This window comes from Monodelphis domestica, chromosome X, assembly GCF_027887165.1.
Source record: "Monodelphis domestica isolate mMonDom1 chromosome X, mMonDom1.pri, whole genome shotgun sequence".
Lineage (NCBI taxonomy): Eukaryota > Metazoa > Chordata > Mammalia > Didelphimorphia > Didelphidae > Monodelphis > Monodelphis domestica.
The window spans coordinates 27,713,356-27,725,713 of record NC_077235.1 but is presented as its reverse complement, the minus strand read 5'-3'; the positions used below and the strand labels follow the sequence as shown (position 1 = coordinate 27,725,713).

Below are 12,358 nucleotides of genomic sequence, written 5' to 3'. Positions count from 1 at the left end.
TGGGCGCCCCTGTTCTCCCCAGCCCGTCCTCGCCCCTCCCCAGCCCTCGGCTCTCGACTCTCCCCCCTCCCTCCTTTCCCATTTTCAGGCCTAGCGGTACAGCAGTCCCAGCTGTGGCACTCAAGTGGCCGAGAAGAGAGACCGGTCCAGCCACTCTGGCAGGTTTAAGGTGACTGCAGGCTTCATGGATGGGCGAGTGTGGATAAGCCCTGAAAGATTCCAGAGCATCAGCCCACTTGGGTCCGGCTTCCAGCCCTGCCGTTTGCTAGCAGTGAGACCGTGGCCAAGTCGCTTCCCCTCGCCAGGCCCTCGGTTTACTTCCTGCTACTCCGATAGGGTCGGACTAGCTCGATTCCGCGGCCCGCTCCCACCCCTCTCCTCCTCTTTTCGAGGTTGCAGCTGCAGAGATGATCCAAAATCCTTAGTTCGGATGGGGGCCCTGGCAGGCACCTCAGAAAACCTAGCTCATAGAGCTGGAAAGGGCCTCAGCGCTCATCTAGTTCACCCTCCTCATTTTACAGAGGGGAAAACAGGCCCAGAGTGGTTGAGTGACTTGTCCAGGGTCACAAAGATGGAGCATAGGATTCGAACTCAGGTCCTCGGACGCCCTGTCTTACACTTTTATAGGAGTAAAAAAGGAGAAGGAAGCAGAGACCGGGAGACAGGGCGGGGCTATACGGACTGGGCTGGGCTGGGCGGGCCCGGGCTGGGCCGAGAGGGACTAGGCACCTTCCCCCTACCTCTGTATACATCCCCCACCCCCAACTCTGCTGTCCGCGCCTGCGCACACGCACCCCCCCTCCCACCCCTGGGCAGTGTTCTGGGCAGCTGTAGCAGGCCAAGGGAGGCAATGAGCTGTTGGGAAACTTGTGAGAGCCACAGTCCACGCCCTTTCCCGTTCTGCCCCTTGCCGGGGTGTGGCACCCCCGGCACAGGACGTAGGATCTTGGGCAAGTCCCTCAGCTCTCAGAGCCTCAGTTTCCCGCGCTGACATAAGCCCCAACCTCGCTCGTCTCCTCTCCCCAGCTGGGTGTCAGGAAAACGACAGATGGGATCCAGGCAGCCAGAGGGCAACCCAGAGGGGCGGGGGCAGAACCTGGCCTGCACTAGTCCCCCTCCTTCGGGTGTGTGTGTGAGGGCGCTTCTTTCCGCCCTCTTCCCGGGAATTCCCCGGCCTGGGCCTGGGCTGCATACTCCCACATCCTCTTTTGCTGCCCTGTCATTAGCCCTTGTGACCAAGCGGCCCACGCAACCCACGCAGCCCCACTGGGCTGGCCACCAAAGGGGAAGGCGCAGGCTGTGGTCAGGACCGGCCCAGGAGGGAACCAAGAAAAGGCGGCCAGTTCTGAGCGGCGCCGCAGGTCCTGCTGGGCTGCTGGGGCCGCGCGCAGGCTCAGCCTGACCTCTTGGAGCAAGGTAAGCCCTCTCTTCTCGGAGTTTGCCCTGGGACGCTCTCCAGAGATGTTCTGGAGCGAGCGTATCTTTTCCCCGCCCCTCCTCCTGTGGGCTTTGATTCTGGGGAAGCTCGAAGGGTCTCCGGGGGACTACTTCTCTCAAGGGATCCCAAAGGACGCTCGGGCAGGGACACACGACTGGACGTGACCGGCCGCTGGCGGATGGATCCTGGGCGAACTCTCCGCCCTTAGCTGCTCTCTAGGCTTAGGGATAGTGAAATCCTCTGCCCCGAGCCAGCCTTATTGCAAAAAGATAATCACCAAGGGGTAGCTGGGCGGCTCGAGGCCTGGATGCAAGAGGTATGGAGTTCAAAAGTGGCCTCGGTCACTTTCTGGCTGTGTGACCCTGGGCTTAACCCCTTTTGCCTGGCCTTTCCCACCTTTCTGCCTTGGAAGGGACCCACAGGACTGATTCTAAGACCTAAGGGAAGGGAAGTCACCCGGGCCATACTTAGTGTCGTTTCCCTGAAAGCAAAGCTGGCTGCCTGAACTGGACAAATCATTTCAGCTCCCGGGGCTCTCAGTGGCTCCCCAGGACAGATTGAGGCGAGGGCATGCCCCCTTTCGTTAAAGGAGGGAGTTCTTATGACAAGAAGACCTTGGAGCGGGGTGGAACCCTGCTGAACTAAGGCACCGGGGTTCTAGGTGGGTCTTGGGCACATTGTTTCTGTGTGGGAAAACATTGATCAGGGATGTCCTTTCTGACGTTCCTTTTCAGTAGTGCCAGACTCTTTGCGACCCCATTTGTGGCTTTCAAGGCAGAGATATTGAAGTGGTTGGCCATTTCCTTTTTCCGGTTCATTTGTACAGATACAGAAACTGAGGCAAGCTGCGTAAAGTGACTTGCCCGGGGTCATGAAGCTAAGAAGTATGGGGGGGGGGGGGCTGATTTGAAGCAGAAAGGAGGCTCTCTGACCTTCGGTCCAGCACTCTCTGCACTATGGCGCCACCTGGCTGCCACATTATTATATAGTTTTTTAATGGAATTTTTATTTTATTCTTTCAACAAGCATCTATAAAAAGTCTGCCATGTGCCCAGTTCTGTGCCAGCTGCTGGGCATCCAAGACAAACATGAAACAATCTTTGCCTTTAAGGAACTCATTTTTGATTGGAGAAGACACTGTGCACATGTATGAAAATCCAGGCCATAGAGAAATGGCAGACAAGGAAGTTTGAGGGAGAGAGGGAGGTACTAGGACTGATGTGGCTAGGAAAGGCCTCTCATGGTGGAGCTGGCATCCGAGTTGAGTACTGAAAGCCAGAAGGGATTCTCTGAAGTGGAGGTGAGGAGGGAGGGGTGGATCCCCTAGATGATGGCCAGGTCCTACAAAGGTATGGAGGTGGGAGATGAGAATGTTGTGTGTGAGGAATAAGAAGGCTAGCTTGGTTGGACCAGAAGGCTTTATGAATGGTAAAATGTGTAATAAACCTGAAAAAGCATACTGGAAACTGGCTATGAAAAGCTTTAAAAAGAAAGGACCTTATGTATGGGAGTCGGCACTTGAAGGACACTGGGGATCCTAAGAGTGTCACAGTGAGATGAGGGAGTGCATTCCAGGCATGGGGGACAGCCTGTGCAAAGGCATAGAGAGGGAGATTGCCGGAGAAAGGGCAATGCACATAGTGTCTGAACCTTCTCCACCTCAAGGCAGTTTTTGTTTCTCTGTAAAATGTTGCTTCCCTAAAATCCCTCATCTGCTGTGGTTATTTCCAAAGTGGCTTTAGGGACAATCCTGGGAGATGACTCTATTCTCTCCTTCTCACTCAGCACTGCTTTATTCTACCTCCCCAACTGACATCATAAGTCGTAGGACCTAACCAGACCCAGGTACTCACAGCTACACAGACAAATCCCAGCCACCCCCAACAGCTTGGCTCCCAGATCACTTCGTGGCCGGGCGAGGTGCCCTGAGCACCCCTGGAGAGTAAGGGCACCCCCTCCCTCCCTTCCTTTTTCTTTTGGGTGAGAATGAAGTGAGTCACCCAGGTATCCCTGGGGTGGGAGCTTCATCAGCAGACTCATCATGTTACCTTTCCCCGCAGTGATCCATCTCTTCCAAACTTCCCTATTTGAGAGTGCCATTATTCTTCCAGTCACCCGGGGTCGCAACCTCCCTTATGACACCCATATCTCATGAGCTGCCAAATCTTGGCTTTTCTCCCTCTCCAAGTTCTCCTTCTCTCAGCTCTTACAGCCAGCCCCTCAGTTCCATCCCTCATCAGCTCTTTCCTGGACCATCCAAATAGCCTTCCCTTTGGGCTCCATGCTTCAAGCCTTTCTCCACTCTATGCCAACCCCCCCCCCCCCCAGCACCCTAGCTACCGAAATGATATTCCTAGACTAGCAGAGGTCTGAACATGTCACTCCCCTACTCAGTCAGTTCCAAACATGACTCCCTGTTAACTCTGGCATCAGATATTATTTCACCACCATCTGCCTCCTTCATTCCTACTCAGGAGATGCTGAACAAAGCTCCAGGAAATCTCACAACCACGCTGACTCTCCAACCGAAGCTGGGCCCTCACTGAAGCAGGGCAGTTCTTTTATTCCTCCCTAATTGATTCCCTATCTCCCTCCTGCAGAAGCTCTGTGGAGTGTGCTCTTCACTCCGGAAGCCCCTCGCACCTCTTCCCCCTCCTCTTTTTCCACCAAGGACCTTGACTCTTACTTTCCTGACAAAAATGGAGCTCCCTCTTTGACTCGAAACCCCTTGACATCATCTCCTTTGCCTCAATTTTTGACAAAGAGGGAGCAGTTCATTTATCACTCTATCTCGTGTCCTCCCATCTTAGCCAGCATTTTGCCCCTTCAGTCATCCCCTCCACCTCCAATCTTCAACCTCTCCCTCTTGACTGACTGCTTCCCTACTGCCTTCAAACATGACAAAACAAAGCAACATCCCTTCACTAGACCCTTTTATCCCCCCACCTTCCCCTTATGGACCTTTTCCTCCTTCAAGCACCACCTTCTGCATGAAGTCTTTCCTGCTCTCACAGAACTGCTCATACTGCCCAGCCAGCTGCCCGCCCAGCCACCCAGCCTCTCTTACCAACTGTCTTGTGTTTCACCCCTTTTCTACATCTGTTTGGTCATTATGGTCGTTCACTTTACATTTGTTCCAGATGTATTTTTATGTGAATTTGTTGGCTCCCCACATTGGAATGGAAGCCTCTTGAGAGGAGGGATTCTTTGGGCTTTTATTACTGACAGACACCTGGCACAGCTCTTGGCCCACAGATGAGGCACTTAATAAATTATCATGTTTCAGTAAATGAATAAATGTTTGAGCTCACCTTTTTTTCAGTTATAATGCAGACAGACAGAGCTAGATAGAGAGACAGAGAGGCAGACAGACAGAGAAAAAGACAGACAGATAGATGGATAGATAGATGGATAGGCAGACAAATAGCTACACAAACAGACAGATAGATAGACAGACAGAGATTAACAGAGAGAGATAGAATGACAGACAGACAGATACACAGATAGATAGATAGATAGATAGATAGATAGATAGATAGATAGATAGATAGAAAGGCAGAGAAATGGATACACAGATAGACAGGCAGCCAAATAGCTAAACAAACAGACACATAGACAAATAGACAGATGGATGGACAGGCAGATAGATAGAAGATAGACAGACTGATAGATAGACAGACAGACAGATGGATAGATTGATAGATAGATAGACAGAGGGACAGACAGACTGATAGACAGATAGACAGACAGACATACTGATAGACAGACAGACAGACAGATAGATAGACAGACAGACTGATAGACAGACAGGCTGATAGACAGACAGACAGACAGACTGATAGATAGACAGACAGACATACTGATAGACAGACAGACAGATAGACAGACTGATAGACAGATAGATAGACAGACAGACTGATAGACAGACAGGCTGATAGACAGACAGACTGATAGACAGACAGACATACTGATAGACAGACAGATAGACAGACAGACAGATAGACTGATAGACAGACAGATAGACACACTGATAGACAGACTGATAGACAGATAGATAGAGTGATAGACAGACATACTAATAGACAGACAGATAAGACAGACAGACTGATAGATAAACAGGCTGATAGACAGACAGGCTGATAGACAGACAGACAGACTGATAGACATATAGACAGACAGACATACTGATAGATAGACAGACAGACAGGCTGATAGATAGACAGACAGACAGACTGATAGACAGATAGATAGACAGATAGACTGATAGACAGACAGATAGATACACTGATAGATAGACACACTGATAGACAGACTGATAGACAGATAGAGTGATAGACAGACATATTAATAGACAGATAGACAGACAGACAGACAGATAGACAGATAGATAGACAGACTGATAGACAGACAGACAGACAGACAGATAGACAGACTGATAGATAGATACACTGATAGACAGACTGATAGACAGATAGAGTGATAGACAGACATACTAATAGACAGACAGATAGACAGACAGGCTGATAGATAGACAGACAGGCTGATAGACAGACAGACAGACAGACTGATAGATAGACAGACAGACTGATAGACAGGGACAGACAGACTGATAGGCAGACTGATAGACAGACAGATAGACAGACAGACAGACATACTGATAGACAGATAGACTGATAGATAGACAGACTGATAGACTGATAGACAAATAGATAGAGTGATAGATAGACATACTAATAGACAGACAGATAGACAGACAGACAGACTGATAGATAGACAGACTGATAGACAGACAGACTGATAGACAGACAGGCTGATAGACAGACAGACTGATAGACAGACAGACATACTGATAGACAGACAGATAGACAGACAGACAGATAGACTGATAGACAGACAGATAGACACACTGATAGACAGACTGATAGACAGATAGATAGAGTGATAGACAGACATACTAATAGACAGACAGATAAGACAGACAGACTGATAGATAAACAGGCTGATAGACAGACAGGCTGATAGACAGACAGACAGACTGATAGACATATAGACAGACAGACATACTGATAGATAGACAGACAGACAGGCTGATAGATAGACAGACAGACAGACTGATAGACAGATAGATAGACAGATAGACTGATAGACAGACAGATAGATACACTGATAGATAGACACACTGATAGACAGACTGATAGACAGATAGAGTGATAGACAGACATATTAATAGACAGATAGACAGACAGACAGACAGATAGACAGATAGATAGACAGACTGATAGACAGACAGACAGACAGACAGATAGACAGACTGATAGATAGATACACTGATAGACAGACTGATAGACAGATAGAGTGATAGACAGACATACTAATAGACAGACAGATAGACAGACAGGCTGATAGATAGACAGACAGGCTGATAGACAGACAGACAGACAGACTGATAGATAGACAGACAGACTGATAGACAGGGACAGACAGACTGATAGGCAGACTGATAGACAGACAGATAGACAGACAGACAGACATACTGATAGACAGATAGACTGATAGATAGACAGACTGATAGACTGATAGACAAATAGATAGAGTGATAGATAGACATACTAATAGACAGACAGATAGACAGACAGACAGACTGATAGATAGACAGACTGATAGACAGACAGACTGATAGATAGACTGATAGAGAAATAGACAGACAGGTGGATAAATAGATAGATAAACATTTACTAAGCACTGTATGCCAGTCACTGCACTAAGGATAGGGAATACAAATATAAGCAAGCCAGACAGTCCCTGATTCCGTTCTAATGAGGAAAGACATCATCATGGTGAACTGGAAAGAGGTGGGGTGTGATATGAAGATGTAGACCTGGGCAAGGGAAGAGACCTCTCAGAGCTGGGTTAGCTGCAGGGCAGATTCCAAAGTTATAGTGTGTGGAGGGGGTTGGGGGGGTACCTGTTCAAGATCTGTCCTTACTTGATGGAGCCCCTAATCAATGGTCTTAGCATTCCTGCCCCTGCCTACTTCTGCCGTATCCCTCATGCGAATGCTTCATTTTTAGGGCTATACTGCACTCTGCTGGTTACCAGGCTTTTCTGACAAAATGCTAGCAGAAGCTTTCCTACCTGGCATCCTGTACAAAGAACAGAAGCACACGAAGTTGTACAAGCCCCACACGTGTAAGCAGAACCCCAAACAGGAAAAGGAAACTTGGGCAGAGCAGCTTTTGGAGAGCGAAGATGCGAAGTTTCCCTCCACTGAAACAAAGAGACCAGACAAGAGTCGGCCTGAGAGCTGCCCAGAGCATAATAAGGACTCATGCCTGCAGAGATTGGCAGATGGGGTGGTGACACAGGGCCAGCAGGGTGCAGCCCTCCAGGGGAATGCATCTACTGCTTTGCAGATCCCTCAAAGAGCCCCACCAGAAGAAAATGAGCTGGATTTGTATCGTTCATGGTCCTGCACCAGCATCTGCCAGAATTACCCTGACCTCCATATTGGGGGAAATCGTGTGGGGCATGCTTATGATTCTGGTTGTTTTGTGGACCATGTCCATGATGAGGCCTTTGCTGGGCCCCTGCTTCTCTCAGAGGACATCCCACTTGGCCATTCTCCCATCTTCATTAGGCCGCCCACCATGGCATACAAGTTCCTGCCTGGGGATGATGTTCGAGAAAGAAGCATCCTTTTGCCCAAGCAGCCCTTGTCCAACTCAGTTCTGAACAGCTACATGGAAAAGAAGGTGGACGAGCTCTACAAACAGGTTTTTGAAGAGAACCTGACCCGCTGTCACTCTGTGACCAGCCTTGTGGCTTCGAATCTACTGATGAGCAACTTGAATCACCTCAGCCTTCAGATCTCCCAAGAACAAAACATTGAGGTGTCCCGAGCCCGAGAGGCCCTCTTACAGTCTATGGCCTTGCGCAGCCTGTACTATGCTTCCAAAGGAAACAGCTCAGAGCTCAGCACCCCTAGCCTGCAGATCTCAAGTCAGACAAATTGGGAGAAATTGCCGAAGATGTAGCCGACATCCTTTGGGCTGCTGATGGGGCAGAAGACTGTCTGCCCTTGTATGTAGCCTTTCGAATTCAGGAATGGGGGAGGAGGCAGTGCTGCATATGGTGACACATTTCTGTAGAGCTTAACAGTTGCCAAGTGCTTTCCTCACACCATCCCTGATGCAGTGGGGAAACACTGACTTCAGCTTTTTTGGACCCACTTTCTAATTGTGGCATGTCCATTGTGCCTAGAGAGACACATTGCTGGAAAGGACCTTGGAAGCATCTGGTCCAAGGCATGAAACAAAATTAATCTGTATTCTACTGCCCCCAACAAAGGGTCATCCAGCTTCTTCGTGAAGCTCTTCAGGAAGGGAGGAATTCCTTATCTCCTGGGGCAGCCAGCCCATTGCACTTCTGGAAATCTTTCATTCCATCAGACTTAGATTTGCCCCTTTGTACCTCATGCCCATCGTTTCTAGTTTTGCCTTCTGGGGGTCGAGCTAAGAATGGTCCTTTGAGTGCTTTGAAGATAGCAGTCACGTTCCCCTGAGTCTCTTCTTCTCCAAATTAAACATGCCCATTTCCTTTAACTGATTCTCAAATGGCAGGAACTCGAGGCCTCTTGTGCACCACCGAGGTAGGCCACAGAGGGGAGTCCCTCTTAGGGACGAATTGGATTAGATGGTCACTGAAATCCCTTCCAATACAGATCCTGTGAGTCTGTAATGCTCCAAAGTTGCTTCTCTTCTTTGGGCCTCAGTTTCCTAATCTGTAAAACAAAAGTGTGGACTCAAGAGCCTTAAAGGTAGGTCCCTTCAAGCTCTTAGTCTTTGGTCCTGGACATGGAGAGCAAGTCCTATTAGCCTCACCTTACACATGAGGAAACTGAAGCCTAAGAGAGTTTAAGGGACTTGCCTAGGGTAACTTTTCAAGGAACTAACAGAGGCAGGATTCAGCCCCAGGTCTTCTGACTCCATGACTGCTGGATGGGTCTATCCACTACAATAGGTTCTAGATTCCCCTGCAAATGGTGACAGAAATTGCTTTTTGTATCAAAGGGATGCCCTTTGATTACTCCCTGAAGTTTCCCTTGCCTCAGCCTTTGGCAGCTATGTTTGCCACTAAAGTCAGGGGGGTCAGGCAACCCAACATGCCCTTTAGAAGTCCTGGATTCCAAGGGCTGGGATGATGCTTACTCTTCAGACTGGGCCACAGAGGAAAGAAATACATCATGGACCAGGGGCTTCGCCAGCAGGTTCCCCTTCATGGGTTACACTCCCCTCTGATTGAGGATAGGCTCTGAGTTAGCTACTGTGCAGGAAACATTCCTTAGCCTGTGACTGCCCCCAAGAACTTCTGGAAACTGGTGAAGTTGAGCCTCTGAGAGTAGAGGCCCATGGATAACGCCCAGTGGTTCCTTTCCAGTTTGAACTCCATATTCTTCCAGCCAGCTAGAACTTGGCCACATTTGCATCCTGCCAGCCCTACCCCACAGAGTCCAGGGCCACCTTCATGCCCTTAGTGAAGCATTGGAGGAGGACTTGGCTGGCTCATTCCTCAGATTCTAGGACCTAAAGTTGGAATGGACCTTCCAGAGCATCTCTTTCATGCTCTTCCTCTTACAGGTGAAGAAACCGAGGTCCAGAGACAGCAGTTGGTTTGCCCAAGGGCACACAGCTGCTACTTAGCAGAACAGAGATTTGAACCTGGGTCCTTGGAATCTGAACCCAGTGCCTCTGTCAAGCTCCAGTGATACGAAGAGGGACATGGAACTATATGGAATGGTGTGCTTGGTGTTGACACTTGATCCTTTTGCACTGTTTTAAGAGAGCCTTTGGCAGTATTTTTTCATTGCTGTGATTCATAGAATGTTAGAGCCATAAAGGACTTTGGAGATCAGCTAATAGAACCACTTCATTTTGTAAAAGAGGAAAAGGGGGCCAGAGAGCACACATGACTTGGCCAAGGTCACACCAGGACAGAGAGGCAGAGCCAGGTCTCCAAACTAGATAACTTGACTCCAAGTACAGCATTCTTTCTCCTGGGAGATTAGAGGGAGATTAATACTGAAGAAGTGGGCTTAATGTATACCCACTGTTGTAGGACAGAGGAAGCTCCTTGGTGGCCTATCTTCAGAATGGGCTTCAGAATCTTGACTTAAGACTAGGCCATGTCTTATTGGGTCATCCTCTGGTCTGCTTCTAGGAGACCGCTGGCTTAGGATAGGGCTCAACGTGGTGTCGTAAGGGTATGACATCCAAAGTTGGCAAAATATTCTCCCAAAGGGCAGGATACCTACGTTCACTTGCCAATGAAGCCATGGCCCTCCCCCCCATCTCACTGGCTTATTTTGTCAGACCTCCTCTTGTCCTTGAAGGTCAGAAAGTTGGGAAGCTTGCTTTGTATGCTTCCTTACCCATTCCTTTCGTGGACAGGCCTGTGAACGAATATCGAAGAGGTCAAGAGTTCTCTTAATGGACTACGGAATCATTGCCACTTACTTGAGGTCCCTGCCTCACTCTATTTTTCTGTAAAATAGGATAATAGCAGTTACTCAAAAATAGGGCTGCAGAACCCCCCAAAATAAGATGTTTTTAAAGCCCGTTGAATTTTTATGATAGTACTCATACAATCTTTTTAATATTTATTTTTATTGTCATGCAAAGCACAATTCTGTATGGGTCATTGTCGTAAGAGCAAAGTCTTATGTAACCAACACTGATGTGAAAGATGACTCCAAGAGTTCTTTCTCTGGAGGTGGAGAGCCTTCCCCATCATGAGTCTTTCAGGACTGTCCCAGCTTGTTGCATTTTGCTGAAAGCAGCCACGTTTCCGTAGATAATTCTCATCCAATATCGCTATTATTATGTGCAATGTTCTCATGATATAGCACTTCTGATTGTGCTGTGTGCTGTTCAGTGAAAGCAGTGTAGCAACACCCTACCCGCCCTTCTCACCCAACTCCTGGATGACTTGGCCTTTTGGGGTACTCCTACGAGGGCCCCAGGGGACGGGATTTGGGAAAAATGGACTTGAGGGAATCGGAAATACTGACAAGCAATTATTTGTTTCCCCATTTCTTTTTGAATTTTGTTTGTTTTTAATGGAAAGGTCTTCACAGTGGAAAAATTAATTAATGCTTCAGATAGATCAGCTTTGTTGATGTAAATAAAGACTAATCACTGATGTGGACAGTTTTTCCCCCACACTTAATATTTAGACTAACATTTAACTTGTCAAAACAAGCAATAGTTATAACAATGAGGAACTTGAAGAATTGAGCAAGGTACTACCATTTTTAGCTTTCTCCCTAATTAGAAAACGTAATTAAAAGCCTGCCTGAATTCTTTCTCTGTTCTTTATCAATAATAGTAGAAATAAAGCAATCTTTCAAAGAAACATTTATTGAGCATCTCTTTTGTTCCAGGCACTACGCTAAGTGCTGAGGATAGAAAGACAACCAAAGCGGGCAGCTGGGTGGCTCAGTGGATTGTGAGCCAAGCCTAGAGACAGGAGGTCCCAGGTTCAAATCTGGCCTCAGACACTTCCCAGTTGTGTGACCCTGGGCAAGTCACTTAACCCCCTCATTTGATAGTTGAGGAAATTGAGGCCCAGAGAGAATAGTGACTTGCCCAAGGTCATGCAGTAAACTAGGAAACGAACAATAGAAGTGGAATTCAAACCTGAGCCTCACTTGGAACTCAAGTGCTTTCCATCATCCTAGCTCACCATAGGACACCTAGCCCTTAGCACTCTTCTGCCTTAGAACCAATACACAGTATTGATTTTAAGATGGAAGGTGAGGATTAAAAAAAAAAGACAACCAAATATCCCCTGAAAAAATGGTGCCTGCCCTCAGGGAGTTTACATTGTAACCAGACATACTTCATCAAATGCATCAAAAGTAAC

The 12,358-nt window shown here is 48.1% G+C and overlaps 1 protein-coding gene across 1 annotated transcript; it reads left to right on the top strand.

The window, feature by feature from the left end:
* The first annotated feature begins 833 nt into the window (after nt 1-833).
* LOC100021669 (TLR adapter interacting with SLC15A4 on the lysosome-like) lies at nt 834-11,848 on the top strand. Its single transcript, XM_007507503.3, has 2 exons — nt 834-1,416; nt 7,510-11,848. The coding sequence occupies exon 2, from the start codon at nt 7,552-7,554 to the stop codon at nt 8,470-8,472; it is 921 nt and encodes a 306-aa protein (XP_007507565.1). The 5' UTR covers nt 834-1,416; nt 7,510-7,551; the 3' UTR covers nt 8,473-11,848.
* Nucleotides 11,849-12,358: the final 510 nt, after the last annotated feature.

Excerpts from the sequence above, each read along its gene's own strand:
- LOC100021669 (XM_007507503.3), top strand. The coding sequence starts at position 7,552 with ATGCTAGCAGAAGCTTTCCTACCTGGCATCCTGTACAAAGAACAGAAG.